We start from the raw sequence: 19,393 nt of genomic DNA on the forward strand, positions 1-19,393 counted from the left end.
ATTGATTCCTTTTATTCCATTTGCAACAGGAGAGAAGCCACCACTGTCCTCAGTCAGGGTGAGTTCTGCAGTTCTGAGATACAGGCTAGTATTTATACTCTCTCCCACATTAGCATGTCTTAGAGTCTGCCCTCAGTCAGGAAGAACACATATTTAACATATTAAGTGACAAAGGAACAGAAACTACAACAACCCAACCCACTTCAGCCCCCTGTGGGTGCCGATGCATCAGAGAAGAATAGCATACAGACCATAGATACGTTTTGGAGATTACGCCCGGTCAGGGGGAGACACATCTGTTTAAAATGTAACAAGACAAACAGGAAAGAAACCCCCTTCTCGTTTACAGTTGTGTGAGGATCCCAGGGGACTGTATGCTGGGGAAGTCTACTTAAAGTTGATAACCATCACATGCATCACACATACAAAGACAGCTACATCAAAAATTTCCATCACATCGTCCCCTGGGGAATCTTTTGGCCGGACACCACTCCTGTACACAAGAGCAGAAGGTGAGTAAAATCACACACACTTCACCACACTCACACACCCAACACCTTCTCCATACTCACTGCATGCATGCCAACACCTAAAAGAAAAGCCAATTAAAACCAGGCACATGTATTGCACATTCCCAATTTCATTTGTCATATGTTTGTCTTGCAGGTCCGCCACCATGCCCAACCAGACCCACAGACAAACAGGTTCCAATAAATAAATAAATAAATAATTTAAAAAGACAGTCGTTGTGCAAATTCCTTCTTTATGTGCAAATTTGCTTCTTTAAAGTGCTGTGTGCATTACAAAGTGCAAAGTGAATGAAAGAAAAAGCGTCTGTGTGCGAAGTGCCGTGCATGTCCCACATGACGAACGGCCTGTTCGTCACACTGATAAATAAAAAAAGTCCTTTTTCCAGTCATATTATGTCATTTTAGCTTTGTTAAAGGTAAAGTGGAAATCATCTCTCATGAGCTGAGTGTCTCAACACACCCCTTGTCTTAAGGTGCTCTCTCATTGTCACTGTCAGAAATGGGTGTGTGTGTTTGAGGCTATGCATTTAAGCATTCACTTACAGCCTCACAGCTCTCACTGGGCCCTAATGCAGTGACTTTTTCAGTGGATAAAGAGAGCAAGAGCTTTCTTTCTTTTTTCTTGATGATGTTCAGCACCTCGCTCCACTGATCTGGATCTACATACTTGAGAGGAACAACTGAGTTACCTAAGTCTAATGACTGGACAAGGTTTACAAACTCAGAGAGAGCTTTCTGTGGGTCTCCATCTTGATCCACCGCTTCAAATGACACCGTCAAGTTTTCTGAAAATGTGGCTCCATTTCTTCTCATTATCTGATCAAGTTCCTTGCTGTAAAGCTGGTTCAAATACCAGTACTGACTCACAGGAAGGACACAATGATTCTTGCTTTCTGCTGCAGTACAAGCAGAACTACTCTCTGCTCCTGGGTGCCCCTGGGCGTCTGGTTGCCACCAGGCTCCTGGTTGCCCCTGGACTGCCAGTGGACCTTGGGCTCCTGGTTGCCCCTGGACTGCCAGTGGACCTTGGGCTCCTGGTTGCCCCTGGGCTCCTGGTTGCCACTGGACTGCCGGGAGTCCCTGGACTCCTGGTGGATTTTGTCCTTGCTGAAGGATAAAAATAGTACCGGTATCATCAAGTTGATCAAAATGCTTGAATTTTAATTCATTTTAAATCATTTACTGTCCAGTACATACTTGAGCTTCTGACAATGAACAAAGACTCACTGGAGCATCTTCTGATGGATCATTCAGTGGTGATGTTGTCAGGCAAATGGATGAGATGGTTACAGTATCTTTACTTCTCTTGACTGTCAGAGTTTCTCCAGACAGTTTCTTCAGCTGAGACACACCTTCAGAAGGAAACAAAGACAAAAGAGAAGAGAAACGTTTTACAAAGGTACCAGAATGAATTGGAGTGACTGGTAAATGAGCCGATAGCAACACTTGAAGTGAAAAAGAAGCCGTACAGCACCTGGATTTGGTTTAAGCTTTAACAGAACTCTTCCATCTTTGAAGATCTTCTCCACTGAGCAGTCTGCCTTTTTATCGCATTTGTTGAACCAAGACTGGAGAACCTGTTCAATACTTTTCTCCAGTTTCTGAGGTTTTTCAGAGTTCGACCAGATCAAAGAGAGAGTGAGCCACACCTCATCTCCATCCTGCAACCAAAATAAACCCAACATGAAAACATGGGAGTGACAATCTGCATCACTCAGTTCTCCTGCTTTAACAACACAATGCTGGAATGATAAATAAAACATTTCAGTTTGTCTTTCACTGTAAAAGAAACTGAAGACAGTATTATTTACTAAATGTTATAGTATTGAGTAGTTTATTAACTATAAAGAAGAACCAGATGCAGAAGAGAACATGTCCAAGGTCATATCAATGTTGACATTGGAACCTAAACAAGTCACATGGAGGCTTTTGACAAAGAGAAAAAAGAAACTGAACACAGAGAAAAAATAAAAACATGTGGCTCATGTCGTTCATGTGGCTGTTCAACAGGTCTGTCAAGTCTTGAAGCAAACACATCCTGCCACAATGAACACACTGCTTCAATCACAAGCAAAAAACAGAAAGGCCTTGATGGAGTTAGAATAATGTTAAATTGCACTTTTGAATCTCCACAAGTAATCCAACAAACTTCAGTTTCATGCTTTCACATTCTCTTACTCTTTACAGAAACGCAGAGAGGCCTGCTGGAACCAGGACTGCTATGAAGTACTCTTTAGATAATGATGCCACAAAAAACTACTTTCATTTCTATTCTACATTTCAGTAGGACTACTCTGGGATTGAGGCACTGTTTTTACATATATATATATATATATATATATATATATATATATATATATATATATATATATATATATATATATATATATATATATATATATATATATGCAGATTGATGTGTTTCTACATCTTGAGATGACTTCCATTTTGCAGCTTGAGAAAAACAAACATGTGACCTGTAACAAACACAGACCTTTCAAATCGATGGTCTGACTGCTTTTCAAGTGAAATAGGAATCATCTGCTTGCTGTCTTTTACTATAGGTGATGTATTTTTTTCAACCTCTCAAAGAGCGCATTATCATTAAGTCTAAATAAACAGAAAAGCCTCGAATGAGAATAGTTATCCAACCTGGATACCTTGGAAGACCACGAACTTCGTGACTTGATTGTGTGTGTGTGAGACGTATGTAGATTACTTATTGATCAAATGTGAACTGGCCACTCAGAAACAGAGAAAAAAGATCTCTTAATATGAAATAATAAACCAACAATGTATATACTTCTTATACTTGTTTTTCTATAAATAATTTCTGTTTTGTCCTTTATGTTGTCTCTAGTCTCTCCTGTCCTCTTGCACCCCCCCATGCAGTGACAGTAAAGGCTATTCTATTCTATTCTTCTAATTTGCAATAACATAGCAGATAAACAGCTTGGGGAGTAAAAAAAAAAAGACAAGATAAATTGACAATGATAAAAATGCAGGCACTCTGCATTAGGAGGCTAAGAATCACAGATATAAGCTCGTCATCTCTGTCTGTGGGCTGATTCCTCACAGCTCAGGTGCACAGCGGGGAACAAAATCATGTCTACCACAGCCTTTAAGCCACTACACAAATGCATGACTATGAGAGAATGGTGGCGATATCTTTGGTGTCCCCCAGAGGTACCCAGGTAATTGTAATCCAGTGCGTATAGGGCTTGATTTGTGCGTCCATCTCGGATGTCTCCATTTCCGAAAGACGCATTTAAGGGACAAATTCTGGTCATAATCTTGTTGTATTACAATTTCCATTGTATAGACATGATTAAATACCTTTTTCTCCGTTTTGCTGTGAACACCGTGCTCCACTGCCACGGCCCACAGACAGAGGAGAGGAAGTTTATTTGTGAGTTTCTTTGTGCTGCTGCACATTTGTGCTTTGGAGTAATGATGCACATAAATGTAAAACTCTTCATACTAAATCATAATAAACCAACAATGTAGCTTTTGTTTTCTATATATAATCTGTAATAAAAGAGCAGATAAACAGCCGGGGGGAGGGGGGGGGGGGGGGGGGGGGGGGGGGGGGCGTGTAAATGGCATGAAAAATGACACTTCCAAGCGACAGGACATATTTTTCATTTACGTGCACCATAACTCTGAAACTGAAGTTTGCAAATGCACAAAGACATGCAAATATAAGCTTTAGTCACGTCTGTCTGTGCGCCGATCACTGGTGCGCAGCGGAGCTGGAGCTGGGGGGCGTTGTCTATTTGGCTACTGGTTCTGCGTGTCATTCAGATCAATATCTTCCAAAATAATTCCCATCGCAGCCTACACAATACTACACAATCCGATCACCCTAGAATTCTGAGAAATTGGTGGCGATATCCGTGGTTCACGCGGGTGTTCTAGCACCCACCATCGCCCCACTCCCATATTTTGTTAAAGTGGCACGGTGTGTGGCCATAAAGTCAACAAAAAAGAAAAAAACAAACAAACAAAGATGTACATTTAAAAAAAAAATCCTCCTAAACACATTAAATCTCTGAAGTGCAGATTCGGACTGGGCCAGTATCATCTCAGGACATGGGTGTATGGCGAACTATTCTAAGTAACTTGCAGAGGAATTATTATTCCGCAAATTACTAACAATGGTGCATTCGGACAGGCCTAAAAACACAGACATCCTCTGTAATTATAACAAATCACCAGAGGTCCCTTGGTAATTATAGTCCAGTGCGAATAAGGCTCAAGTCAGAGGATGAATCAACAGCCAGTCTTGCCACTATGTCTCCGGTTACGTTTCACATGGTCTCCAAAATAATTTAATTTGATAATAGAAAGACAAGTTGGCTGTGTGGGAACAGTGGGTGGAGTAACTTCCACTACTGTACAACCCAGGACCCAATATCACTGTGGGTGAACAGTGATATTGATGGCATTCAGAGGTTGCTGCCCATTTAGGCAGTACATGTCAAAGTATTTAATATGTTGTTGTTTCAAAGTAATCAAGTGGTAAAACATTAAAACAAGCTTGAACATGTATTTTCTTTAGGAAAAATAAGTGAACTTTCTTAATTTTACAATTTCTTCTGACAGGTAAGAAACACTTATTTTACTAAATATCATTGGGATTTCCTTTTGTATTTTGGATCTTCTGGATAAGTTAAGCATGGGCTGGGTCAATTTGACACAGGAACAGTATTGCTGTTCCTGACAAATGAACATAACTGGAGGGATAAATATACATAGTTCATATTAATCAACCAAAATACATCTCATCAAACAGTCAATAAATGTCACGGTTGAGTTTTGTCCTGTTTTTTTTTTTTTTTTGTGGTGTTTGTCTCTTGTTTCAAGCTCTGTGGCTCACTCCCCTCATGTCTGACTGCTGTTCCCTGCCCTGACGTGTTTCACCTATGCCTGACTGTCTGATTGTAGTCACTTGGTGACACTTGGTCACTTGAACTCAGGTTCAGAAGGGACTATCAGTCTGTGCTCTGGTTTTTTGGATAGTCTTATCTTCTGGCTTGTCTTCTGTGTGCAGTCTGTATGCCTGTGCTCCTATGTGAGTCCAGGAGTTCTGTGTTCCTTGTGAGCTGCGTTCTGTGTTCTGTGTGCGTGCCCTCCATGACAATAAAGCACCTTACCTTACCTTACCTTACCCTCTGTGCTCCTGAGTCTGCCCAAATCTCTGCATTCTGCCTCAGCAGTTCTGAGTCTTTTGACTTTGCTCCCTAGCCCATGGCATACCCCTCCCTTGTTTGTGACTTTTTAATTTTTGATTTTTTAAGGACATGAAAATAACTTTTCTTTTGAACACCATTAGTGCCTGCCTCCCTGCACCCTCTCCACATAGCATAACAATAAATAATAGCAGAATAAAAGAATCTGGTCTTATGTCAAAAAACAAGTAATAATAATAATAATAATAATAATAATAATAATAATAATAACAATAACAATAATGCATTGGTTTTATATAGCGCTTTTCAGAACGCTCAAAGACGCTTTTACATTGCATTATTCATTATTCATTCATGATCACACCATACTGGGTGGTGGTAAGCTGCTACTGTAGCCACAGCTGCCCTGGGGCAGACTGACGGAAGCGAGGCTGCCAATCTGCGACATCGGCCCCTCCGACCACCACCAACCACTCACTCTCACAACTTTCATACTAGGCAACGTGGGTGAAGTGTCTTGCCCAAGGACACAAGTGGGAAGATGTATAATTTATTAAATTCCACCTGTTCTCCATGAATAAAGATTTTTCTTTTTGTTTTGTTTTGCTTGGTTCATTTCACTTCCTTCAATTCCATATTTGTTTTGCTTTCCAGAAACTCAGAGGCCTGCTGGAACAAGTCCTGCTTGAAAAAACTGCACGGAATAATCTGGTTGATTAATTATGTCACATTTACCTCAGCAGGACTGTCCTGAGATTCAGACACTACCTCATCACACTGAGCAAGACATAAAAATAACAGCTCTGACCTCGTTACACAGACCAGGAAGAGCATTTAACGTTAAAGTTTCCAGGTTACAGATATCATGGATTAACACTGTGTAAGGGTTAAATTACAGAATATTACTCACTTCCATTGGCTCCACGTCGTAAAAGTCTGACATTTTGAAACTTCTTTCGTCAACAAGAAGCAGAACGTTATGTGTTTATGTAACCTGGTGTTTCTCTACACAGCATGCACTGTCTCTTTAAGAGTCACGACAATAACATCTGCCTTACGGCCATAGGGTGGTGATCCCTATGGCGTTATATTTGTGCCACAATTCCGAGGCGAGCAAAAGATGAAGAACGCGAGCGCACCTACAATTTTGTGCGCTCGCTCGACCCGCCTCTCTCTCGCTCTCTCAATCTGCCTCCTGCGCTCGCTCGAAGAGCCCTGTGCGCTCGCTCCACGGTGTGCGGCGTTAGAATTCTGCCACGCTGATTGGTTGCTGCGGCTCCAATCAGATTTTAGCATTCCGGAAGTATGTCCAGAGCCAACGAAGAATGAGATGTGACTCAAGTTGCGGTAGTAAATATGTGTTATTTTGAAGTTATCTGACCTTTTCTTGTTTGTTTTTACATAAATGCTGGAGGTGTGTTTTGGTGTCTACTCAGCTTGCTGAAAAATTTTTACATATACTGAAAGGATTGTGACAAAATCCATACCAACATATATGTAGGAACTTAAAAACAGTTTGAGTTTATCAATGTGAAAATTGTCATTTCATATTTAAATGCTTATTTGTGTTTGAGATGCGAAGTGATTATTTACAGGTTAAAATATTCACAGATGATTAGGTACAGTTCATGTTGTGGTAATTACTTTTGAAAATATGTGTAATAAGTTAAGGTTAAAAATCCATATGGATCAGGTTTGTTGGGTGTTATGGAGTAAACTGAGGTTTTCTGGAAGTTTGCATATTTAATTGCCTGTTTAAAAAATTAAGTTTCGTTTTGTGTGTGGCTGTCCTGCATCAGACAGACAGTTGGGCAAGTGGAGTGGAGCCAGTTTTTTTTTTTTTTTTTTTACCTCTCTCTTTTTCTTTGTATCTCTGGATATTACCTTTGTTATTTCATTTATTTTTCTGGACGTAATGTTTTTGTAACACGACTTTGAAGTTTAAACAGTTTGAGTGAATCAAGAGGATTCTGTGGAGTTTTTTGTATTTCATGTGTGGATTTCAGGAGGAGATAGGAGTGTCAAGCTTGGGCTTCATTATTCAGGAACCTACAATATATGTGTCCAATGTAACTGGTTCTTACCTCTTAACTGTCCGTGAATCTGATGATACCAAATAAAGCTGTTTTTCGAGTGGAACTGTTTCTTTGCATTTATCATTCAATTGGTAACCGACTAAACGGAAGGGCATATTTTTATTTGGCAGCTCAAATACAAGTCATGTGAAACATGTTACGACAAAACGTTAAAAAGCAGTAGCATGGAGTCCTAAGTTTTCATGAAAAAGAATACAGCTGTTCTTTAATACTGCACAGAAACATTTACAGTTTAGTCAAAAGGCACAACGGTGTCACTGATGTTCATCAGTGCACAGCACAGGTGCACAATTTTGTCATCATCATCATCGTCATCATCATCATCAATATGGCATATGTTGGTAGCCCTGTATAAAAACGAACATTCTCGTCATCATCTTTAATGTTTCTTCTCCAATTTCAGTAGCTGTCAGTTTGTTTTTTCATTCTAAATTCTCTGCAGTGAGAGAGTTGATCTCATCCTGCATGCCAGTGACCAGGATGCCAGTGAGATCAGGCCTGACACTCCTGATCAGTTCCATCCTCTTCTGGCTGCAGCTTATAGGTCTGCTCCTCCAGTGGTTCACAACCACTGGTCACACAGTCACTTCATGACATGTTCTGTAAAGCCACCAAACTCTCAGCAGCTTCTGAATCTTTCCTCCTTTTGTTGCGGCTTCTAGCACGTTCATCACGGGCCTGGGCTGCTGGAGGTGGTGCTGGGACCTTGTTGTGGCCCAGATCCACTAACGGCAACCAGTCAGTTGTGTCTGGGGGAAACAGGTCTGATGGATGTCCTGGAGTGGAAAGATTAAAAAAAAAAGAAAGACATTTAAAAAAAGTCAATCTCACAAAGCAGGTCATTACATTAACTACAATTTACATAGACTCTACCATATCAAATATGAGCAATAACCCTGGACATACTGTCTTGCAATCATGGTCACCTTTTAACTCCCATAATAAATCATAGTCACTTCATCATACACACATTCAGTTGCACTAAAACATACTCTACATATTAGTATATATATTAAAGCTCCTGCTATATTTTAGATTTATGTTGTATTTAAAGTTAGGTATTTCCTCCTTTTAGATCAATATTATATTATCCTATTATTATTCTTATTAAGATTTGCACTATTACTTATTCTTATTCCTTACACAATCCCGCACTGTTTTGCCCCTGTGTGTTCTTTGAGCCTCTGTAATGGTAAATTTCTCCATGGTGAGATAAATAAAGGCTATAGTATTCCACACACATCCACACACACTCACAGAATTGCTCAAAACCTTGAAGACTAAGAAATGCTGAATGCTGAATTTTATCCTTACAATACCAAACAATTTATATGATGCTTTGGGAGTTGATTTGTTATTTTGGGACAGATTTACTTACTTTACATTATAAACGTGTTGGCATGTGTTTGTCTCGTTGACACGGATAGGCTAACTTAGCATTGGACAGCTAATGTAATTCAAAATGTAAAGACACACAAGCTTACCAAAAAACCGCTATTTGATTAAGTTTATCACAATGTGGTAGCGTAATAAAATAATGAAACAAACTACTTACTTGTGGCTGTGGTGGTAAACTTTCCGTTGTCTGTTGTCGAAATCAAAAGGTTTGCTGTTTATTTACGTTCTCTTCTTCTTCTTCGTTGGTTCTAGACGTACTTCCGGAATGCTAAAATCTGATTGGAGCAGCAGCAACCAATCAGCGTGGCAGAATTCTAACACCGCACACCGTGGAGCGAGCGCACAGGGCTCTTCGAGCGAGCGCAGGAGGCAGATTGAGAGAGCGAGAGAGAGGCGGGTCGAGCGAGCGCATAAAATTGTAGGTGCGCTCGCGTACTTCATCTTTTGCTCGCGTCGGAATTGTGGCACAGATATAACGCCATAGTGATCCTAGAGCGGGTGAGCTTGGGATTTCATTCCATATGCGTGGTGATAGCAAATGCCTGAGCGGTTGTGAGCCTCCACGAGCCGTCTTGCTGTTCAAATTGATCATCATTTCTGTCTTCCTGCTAGTGGCGTGAGGGATCGGAGCCAAGCCGTTACCTCGTGGTCCCAGGACTGATCAAACATCCAGCTCATCACATTTGCCACTTGAGTATCATGTTTTTTATTTCCTATAGAGCTCTATAGTATTTTCTTTGGGTACCCAAGTTTTATTTTCTTTGATGGACGTCATTTTTTTTTTTTTTTTTTGAGTGAGGATTATCCAAATCTGTGGATCTCTAAGACTTAAGAACACTGACTGGTTATTCAAATACAAGGGCTGAAAGAGACAGTACGGGAGACCTTTATTTGCATTCAAATGACTTTTTTTTCACAACTGTTTCAAATGTGAAACTGTTTGATGCAGATGATTTTGAGAAAAAGATCCTCAGACTGGAACAAACACCAGTTAAAGGAGGCAGAAATGAGCTCCCAGACTCTCTGCAGGTTGCTGAGGGTGTTCGAGCCATGCTGACCAGAAAACATTAATGTAGATGTAGATTTTGTTGATGGAAGTTTTGGCACTCTTGTGCGGTGCATCTCAGAAAATGATCACGTCAGTTTAGCAGATGTGTCATGAAAGCAGATAGTGCAAGAGCTCTTGGACCTCTGTGGACACACTCTTGCTGTCACTTTGAAAACAAAAATGGGTACTTACTTAGTCTTATACATGGGACCCAGAATATACCTATCCGAATGGCGAATGCTGTAAAGACAGTACAATCTCTCCCTGGCATCACACAAAACATGAAGCTGAGCACAGGTGCATGGGGGATGTGAAAGACGTTCAGATGTAGAAGAGGACTTGTGTACGTGAGTATTTGGCAGCTGAATTTAAAAGAGTGAAAATAATTGAATGACAAGGTAAAACTGTAAATACGGACAACATGGTTTTGGCAGAAAAAAAAGTATGGAGTTGCTATCAGAGAGCAATGTAGTGATGTGATAGAAAGGATAATGTTGTTACATTGGTGAAATCAATCATGGATGAGGAAATGCAACAGCTTATCGAGAAGATCGATGAGATCGTAGAATACAATAAGAAGAGAAATTTACAGGATGAAGGACAAATGACTGCCTCATTGTTGATTTTTGATGACAAAGTTATGGAAAAGCCTCTTACTTTAGCAGATGTGATAACACGAGTACTTAACTGTAAGAAACGGACTGATGAACAGGTTTTCGAATATGCAGAAAGATTTCTTAAATGTTGGAAAGAAACGGTAAAATTAAAAGTGGCAGATGAAGCCGGTCATTTCTTTGTCTCAATGATCATTAATGGACTGGGAACACAGGATGCTTATACTTTAAAAAAATTAGCAGCCCCAGACGTGTTTTCATTGAGTCCTGTGGAATTACGGAAAAGGACTAGAGAATTAGATGCATCTGGATTGTTTGCAAATAAAAAAAAAAAGCTAAGATTCAAGCTGTACAGTACACAACTCTGGGAGAGTATAGACCGTTTGTATCAACACAACCAGGTTTCAGAGGATGAGGACGAGACAGGATGAGACCAAATCAATGGCGAGTTAGGGGCGGAGGTTATTATAATAATACTAATGATCAAAAACTGGCAAGGGGGAAGAAACCTCAATGATGCATGCCATTATCAGAGACTGTGAGCAAAGGAAAAAAAGAGATGAAGCTAAAGTAGCTAGACCCACTGGAGTGCCACAAGTGTTGAATCAAGGCCAAACTCAACAAGTACCAAAGACAAACATTACACCAGAACAGAGACCAGTTTCATTTCTGTGGAGAAAAAAACTTCAACACAATGAAGAGGCCGACAGTATCGGGACGCTGACAGTGATCAAATAAAAATTATAATGATGGCTGTTCAGGCACAAGTTTCAAATACACTGGTAGAAATACCAAAGATTTGTTTAAGGGAAACCAATAAAGTTTCTCATAAATGTAGGTGCATTTTTTCTCTTGTATTCGTCAACAGGAGATATACGGTCCATTAAGTAATGACACTGTTCAAACTGTCAGCATTTCTGGTGTCCCACAAAGAGAACCGCTGTCAAAACTGTTACCAGTTGAGATAGATGGCTGGAAATTTCAACATGTGTTTGTGATTTCGAAATGTTTTCAATATTAGGAAAAGATATGCTATCAAAATTAAGATTATATAGAATTTGTGCTCCAGTAAAGCTAACAGTAAAACATCCTAAAAATACATCAGATGGTAGGACAATATTTCACTGTTTGGCAAAAAGCAGCCTCTGTTTTGCTAAATGTTGATGATGTGAGTTGACTGTTCACAATAGAGGGAATCAGAACATTAGCATCCTGTGAAGCAGCTGTGGCATTAAGAATATTGCAGATGAGACCAGTAGATAAACCATTCTCAGACAAAGTAGTGAAGAAGGATGAATTAGTAGAAAGTCCACAAATACTGTTTGTCTCTCCAGAGGGACTGATGTTATTATTAAAAAATGTGCACGGAAATGTTGAACCATTCATCTGTGCAGTTACAAATGATCATTAGGACAGCGACTAAAATGCTTGACATTTGTTACCAGTTTCTTCATAGACAACCAGATGATGAAGATATCAGCTAAAATGTTATTGTTTGGTCGTATGATGAGGACACTTCACATTTTTTTTCCATTAAAATCCTGCAAAATACAACGAAAGAAGAAGTTCATTCAGCTGGATGTGTTGTTTACAACCTCCGTCAGTTTTAGCATTTGTTCCATCTAAATTGTGGACACTGCACGCAAATCATGTAGGACTGCTGGGTATGGAACCTTATCAAGCAACAGTTAACTATGCGAAATATCCTGTTATGTTAAACAGTATCCCTGACCAAAGGAAAAAAGAAATGGGGATCAGACCAGTGGTTCAACCATTGCTGAAACAAGGAGTGCCATGTGTGTCTCCAAACAACAAACCAGTAAAAATCCCATTCAGTAAAAGACAAAAACAGTGGCTCAGTAATTCGGAGATGGTTCAGTTTTAAAGGTGTAATACAACATTTTGATTTCCGGGTGGATCACCTAAATAATTGGTGGGTCCGTTTGTCAATCATTCTGACGAGCTGCTTTCGTAAGGCGGTTCTACGTGTTTGCGCCCAATCAGCTTCTCCCTTTTGCGCATGCGCATTCAGAGTGTTTATGTAGCCGGTGAGCTTCTGAGCTAGTACTTACCGACGGCGAGTCTGACATAATGAAACTGTAACTGTTTCGGAAAAAAAGCTTTATTTATGAGCGAGGCGGATCGCAGAAACTGTAAACAGAGCCGTGCACGGCGGAGAAGAGGAGATCGCGCTCGTACACTTCCTCGTTTCCTGGGAGAAGCAGGAGAGCCGGGCGGACGGTCTGGCGCATGCGCGTTGTTCAAAAAGTGAGTAACAGACTTGGGGCTTCGTCTTTTCGAGAAAATCGTGTATTAGACCTTTAAAGTATGAGACGAGCAACAGAGTCACGTTATATGTAGGGAGTGCTATAAACAAGATACAGGCAAGGGTGGAAGCACAACAAATCTTTACACCACCTAAAACAGTGGCACAAACTGCAGTACGGAGTGTGTAAAGCTGTGCGCATTACTGTCTGTCAAAGTAGAAAAAAGAGTGAGAAAATGTATATTGAGTTGATATTCTGTTTCTTGTGCAACTGGTTGAGACTGTTCAGAAAAGAAATTGCTACAGGAGAAGGTATGTAAAGCTGATGTTTGTATTTATTTCTTAAACTAAGCACTTTATTTTGTTCTTTCTTTGTTTTATATAAATGCTGCTCTTACAAGGGGTTTCCATTATTTTGTTCTTTGGTAATGTTTATTATTTGCATCTGTGGATTTGTTAGAAAGGAGTACAAAAAATCTGTAATCGCAAATCATGTAAGATTGCTGGCTATGGAACCTTATCAAGTAACAATTAACTATGCGAAATATCCTGTTTGTGTTAAACAGTATCTCTTATCAAAGGAAAAAAGAAATGGGGATCAGACCACTGGTTCAGTCAATGCTGAAACGAGGAGTGCCATGTGTGTCTCCAAACAACACCCCAATAAATCCCATTTTGAAACCAGGAACACAGAAGTACAAATTTCCACCGGATCTGAGAAAGAAAAAAAATAAATAAATAAATAACAGCATCATTCCTTTAACTCGGGTTGTACCAGATGTTAAAGGGGCTGTATCCTGTAAAATTTACTTTTTGTATGTTTTAACCTTGTTATATAGTTATGTACTCACCAAAAACACCCCCAAAGCGTTTCTTTACTTCGTGCCTGCTTCGTTTGAGCTTTCCTCGATGTTGTGCTGCTCAGAGAGGCAGCTCCTCCCGCACCCGTGAAAACGCTCTGTTTCTCTGTTTGACGTCACAAGGTGAAGATGGCTCCCCTGAGCCCCCCTCCCGCAGGCCCTCGGCAATCAGCGTTGCTGCTTTTTGTAACTCCGATTACGGAGATAAACTTTGACCATCGTCTGAAAGCAACAGTCAAGCAAGAGCAAGAGTCTGAAGGGTCTGCGCTTGGTGAGTTTCTCACAGGAAAAGACGTTTTCGCGTGTGTTTGCATGTGGAGAAGCTAGAGCTAAAGCTAGCTAGCGTATTTGTTTTGAAGCGCTGATTGGTTGAAGTACGCTGTCAGTCAACATCCACAGGGGGAGAGGCGGGATTTTCAGTGAAACAGAGCGTTTTCTCTGCCTGGTTTCAGAATTAGCCCCAGAAAATCTTTTATTTCACACAAAATGACCTTTCCTTAGCGCCAAAAATAAACCATTACCATGTTAATACCATTTCTAGGGTTTGGACTAGCTAAAAAAGCATGATACAGCCTCTTTAATGCTATTATAGTATCAATAGCAGCCAGAGCGAAATGGTACACAGTTGTGGATTTGTGTTCTGCTGTACACAGGAATACACCGGATTTGTTTAGTTTCACCATCTGTGACCAACAATGTTGTTTTACAAGATTAACGTTGTTTGTTTGTTTTTATTTGTTTTTTTTGTTTGTTTTTTTTTTTTGGGACAGTCCAACTGTCTACGCTGCAGCTGTGACACAGCAGCTTTTAAAGCTGACATTACCTGCTGACTCGATTGAGGCGTACAACGACAACATCATTATTGTCTCTTATACAGAAAATTTAATTTGAGTTTGTAAAAAAATGTTAACCAGTTATTCTGATTTTATTGAAGGCTGTGTCTACGCCACCTGATTAAGTTTGTGTGGCTTTATTTTGAATATTTTAGAATGAGACTGTCTTTGAATGATTTTACTATTCATTTATACCTTTTCTTGTACTTTATACACTTTTTAAAAACCTTCCCTCCTTTTGAGTTTTATTTTTAGATCTATATATTAGAATTTGGGTGGATGTGAAGGTTTTACAGTGACCATGTTAATTGGGAAATATCAGAGAATTTCACGATGCTTAACACATAGGACATTACATGTTTCAAAGTTTTGAGAGAAGGTCTATGAATTCCGGCGAGACCACCATCTCTACGTAGGATCCCTAGACCTCAAGGCTGCATTCGATACAGTCCACCACTCATCATTGTGGAGTATCCTACAAACCCTTGGCGCACCCCCGAAGATCATCACTCTCTTCAAGCTGCTCTACAGCAACGCACAGAGCTGTGTCCGTGTCAACGGTCGTGACTCCGACTGGTTTTCCATCTCCAGTGGTGTCCGCCAGGGCTGTGTAGCTGCTCCAGACCTGTTTAACTGCATCATCGACCACCTGATGCACAGGGTCTGTGAGCGGGTACCCGGAGTGTCCTTTGGCAACTACCAACTGACTGATCTGGAGTACGCCGACGACACCATCCTGCTCAGCACTTCCTACAGTCAGCTGAGGGACTCTCTGAGTGTATACAGTGAAGAGGCAGAAAAGCTTGGTCTCCATGTGAGCTGGACTAAGACAAAGTTCATGCATGTCGGTGAGGGACCAGACCCACCTCCTATCCCGCTTGGTAACGGCTCTGTTGAGCTTGTGAAGAACTTTGTGTACCTGGGATCCACAGTGACAGATAACGGGGATCTTAAACCAGAGATTCTCCGCAGGAGAGCCCTGGCAGCCTCTGCCCTGCAGTCTCTCTGGAAACCACTCTGGCGACATCAAGCCATCTCACGCAAGACGAAGCTCCAAATCTACAACACCACCGTACTCTCCATTCTGTTATATGGCTCTGAAACATGGCCCCTAAATAAGACCCTGGCCACAAGAATAGATGGCTTTGACAGCAGGGCTCTCAGAACCATCGAGAACATTAGGTGGCCACAGCGAATATCCAACAAAGCGCTTAGAGCCCGCACAAACCAGCCCAGAGCCTCCTGCCTGGCTGCACAACGCCGCATCCGCTGGTTCGGCCATGTTCTCCGTCTCCCCCTTGACCACCCGACAAAAGCCATCCTGAAGTTTGATCCAAAGGCCGCAGGCTGGAGACGACCACGAGGCAAGCCCCGCACTCGATGGCTTGACATTATTGCGGACGACCTCCAACAACACGGAGTAACCGTGAAGGACGCAGACCTGCAGGCACAAGATCGCCTGTACTGGAAAAACCTGGTTTCTCTGGTCGGCTCTACGCAACGGGACGGGACACCAGCCCAACGCAGGAGCATTAAGTAAGTAAGTAAGTAAGTAAGTAACTTCAAATTTTAAGTTTGGAGTAGATTTGGTTATCTTCAGGTCACAAATAGTAACACTTTTGATTATTTGCTTTATATGTTGAGATGAAACCTGAGTTTTTTTTTTGGATCATAATTTTTAGGTTCACCTCTGGAGAGCTTTAGAAAGGTCATATAACCATCTGAAGTGCTACAGACACCCAGACGTATCTGTTTGTAGAAAATGTAATATCTAACCCAGACTGTTTGAAAATCGTATGATTGGAAAAAAAATGTTAATGAGTCTTTTTTTTTTCACTTTCTGCAGCTCCAGCTCTTAGAATGAACCTTCGATTACTTCGGCGTCATAATCTTTGAGTTTGTATACTGTCGGAGTACACGGAATGCATTCTGACACCGTAAATACTTCGTCCGTGAAACTCTGTTCGTATTTTTTATTGAAGGCCCCTCGCAACTTGGATATTCTGACAACATCGTCCACCTTAAATCCTGCCTTTATTTTTGTTTCTCTCTTGTCTCGTGGTGTTGGCGTAGCAAACAGGTTGCGAAACACTTGAAGGCCCTTAGTCACATCAACCGGGCGCATTTTTACACTGCTGTGGTGAGTGTTATTATAGCTTTTTACTAAGTCTGGCAGGACTTCCACGTATCGACGCGTGTTCTTAGCAGTAAAATTCTCGTCTTTAACGTTCGGTTAAATCTTTCAACCACGCAGGCTTTTAGATCACTGGCTGTGGCAAAATGTATGATGTTGTGTTTCCTCATCAGAATCTCAAAACTTTTGTTGAAAAATTCTCTTCCCGCATCAATCTGTAGTTTTTTAGGCGTCTGGCTCTTGCGAAAGACGGATTCAAAGGCAGACACCACCTCAGTCACAGTCTTCTTTCTCAAAGCTCACACGTACGCTAATTTCGTAAAAACATCTATGACAGTGAGTAAATAACTATACCCATCATTTTCGTCGGCTAATGCCCGCATATCGCAAAGGTCTGCCTGAAATTGTTTGAGAGGTCTTGTAACAAAAACTCTATTCCTTGGAAAATACCCTAGCCGGTTTATGCAGAGTATAAGATGTCTTGAGATGATAAAAAAATCTTTCACATCTTCCACCCTGACTTTCTTTTCCGTCTCATCTTGAACCGCTTTATTCACCATTAAAGCACCATTAAATCTGTGTAAAACAAAAATCATCTGATAATGGCAGAAAAATTACACAAAGGTACAAATTGATTTGGTGGACATGGAAAAGGTAACAGAAACCAAATTTCTTGGAGTGGTAATTGATGAAAAGCTAAACTAGAAATCTCACATAAGACATCTACATTCTAAAATCTTAAAAGCAATTGCAATACCAAACAAAGCAAAACAGGTTCTTGATAATAACTCACTTCACATTCTATATGGTTTTCTAGTTTCTCAGAATGTAACATATTGTGCTGAGGTTTGGAGTAAAAGTTTCAGGAGCTATCTTCAATCGATATTCAAACTTAAAAAAAGAGCAGTTCTGGTCATTAACAGAGTGCCTTATAGGGATCACACACGTTCATTGTTTCTGCAGTCAATACTGTTAAAGTTCCCTGATCAAATAGAATATCAAACAGCGCAAATCTTGTTCGAAGCTAAAAATAATCCACGAAATATTCAGGGGATGTTTCCATAAGGAGATAGAAAATACAAATTAAGCGATTTTTTTTTAAAAAGTGAAAATATAAACGAAATAACTACTGGTACAAGGAAAAGCTTTTTTGTTCCTGTTTCCAGGGTGAAAATATGGAATCGTTTGAATGATAAATTGAAACAATGTACAAGCAGTTTAAGAAGAGGGATAAATAAATGATATTTCAAAGAGAATATAAATGCTTAAAAATCACGGAAAACTCTTTTTTAATCTTCCTTTTTTCACATTTTATTTTTTACCTTTTCATTCTCTTTTATTAATATTGTTTCAATGTTTTATTGATTGTTATAACTTTGTGACCGTGGGAAAACTCAAGGAAGATGCAGGACACGAAAAATAAGGTTGAGTTGGTTTTCACTGGCACACAGCATGAAGCACAGCCAGAGAGACAACTGACAGGATCTCACATTTCTTCCTGCCAGGTAAAACATACACACACACACACACACACACACGCAGTCTTGTATTTCTATCCTTGTGGGGACCGTCCATTGACTCCCATTCATGTCTAGCCCCTAACCCTGACCCTTACCCTAACCCTAACCCACACCACAACAAAGCCTAACCCTAAAGAAATGTTTTTGCACTTTTACTTTTTTCAGTAACAACAACATGGTCAAGAAAACACTGTTTCTCCTACTTAGGACCGGAAAAAGGTTCCCACAAGGCACGTCGTTCCACGTTTTGCTATCCTTGTGGGGACATTTGGCCCCGACAAGGATAGAAATACAAGAACACACACACACACACACACACACACACACACACACACACACACACACACACACACACACCTACAGCTCCATCCAGGTAGAAGCACAAGTGTCAGGATACTACAGTTGTTTTGTTTAATGTTGTGCTTATTAGTATTATTAATACAATTATTTGGAAGCAGGTAAGTTGACGAAGTGAAGGAGTGTGACTTGATGAGTTCCCACTTCCACCAACTCCATGTTGGACATGGAAAAAACAAACTAATTTGATCCCTGGTTGTTGTTTCTTTTCTTGTTTTTGTTTATGTCTTTAGTTTCTAGTCTAGTCTGATGCATAAATGTGTTCAAAATGAAATTGAAAAAAAAGAGTTCATGAAATTCATAAAAATATCAGCACAACTTAGGATTGTATTTAAATTAATTGGTACTTTGCACAAAATCCAACAACACTTTGTGAGAAAGTCTGTAAGTGGCCAAGTTAGATAAAGCATGAAAAAATATGGATGGATTCAGCTACACTAAAGTCTGAAATATTCAAAAGCTCATTATGTGGACTTTGAAGTAAAAAATATTCAAAAGAAGTACAACTTTTTTTCATTCAGATGGTCAATCAGGATTAAAATTTC

At 40.3% G+C, this 19,393-nt stretch overlaps 1 protein-coding gene across 4 annotated transcripts; it reads right to left on the minus strand.

The window, feature by feature from the left end:
- On the minus strand, positions 1 to 6,840 carry LOC115387902 (uncharacterized). 4 transcript variants are annotated; one of them, XM_030090802.1, is made up of 5 exons: positions 6,633 to 6,840; positions 2,005 to 2,191; positions 1,728 to 1,882; positions 1,556 to 1,637; positions 1 to 1,519 (listed from the first exon to the last, which is right to left on the minus strand). In XM_030090802.1, exons 1-5 carry the CDS (start codon positions 6,663 to 6,665, stop codon positions 1,050 to 1,052), a joined length of 927 nt encoding a protein of 308 aa, XP_029946662.1. In that variant the 5' UTR covers positions 6,666 to 6,840; the 3' UTR covers positions 1 to 1,049. The 4 variants fall into 4 exon arrangements, with proteins under 4 accessions (XP_029946662.1, XP_029946663.1, XP_029946660.1 ...); XM_030090803.1 differs by having other exon boundaries at positions 1,758 to 1,882; positions 6,633 to 6,838; XM_030090800.1 differs by having other exon boundaries at positions 1 to 1,637; positions 6,633 to 6,837.
- Positions 6,841 to 19,393: the final 12,553 nt, after the last annotated feature.

This window comes from Salarias fasciatus, chromosome 5 (assembly GCF_902148845.1).
Source record: "Salarias fasciatus chromosome 5, fSalaFa1.1, whole genome shotgun sequence".
NCBI lineage: Eukaryota > Metazoa > Chordata > Actinopteri > Blenniiformes > Blenniidae > Salarias > Salarias fasciatus.

Excerpts from the sequence above, each read along its gene's own strand:
- LOC115387902 (XM_030090800.1), bottom strand. The coding sequence starts at position 6,665 with ATGTCAGACTTTTACGACGTGGAGCCAATGGAA. Across the intron at positions 2,192-6,632 it reads ACGACGTGGAGCCAATGGAA|GATGGAGATGAGGTGTGGCT; the intron begins GTGAGTAATATT and ends TTTTGGTTGCAG. Across the intron at positions 1,883-2,004 it reads AAAGCTTAAACCAAATCCAG|GTGTGTCTCAGCTGAAGAAA; the intron begins GTGCTGTACGGC and ends TTCCTTCTGAAG.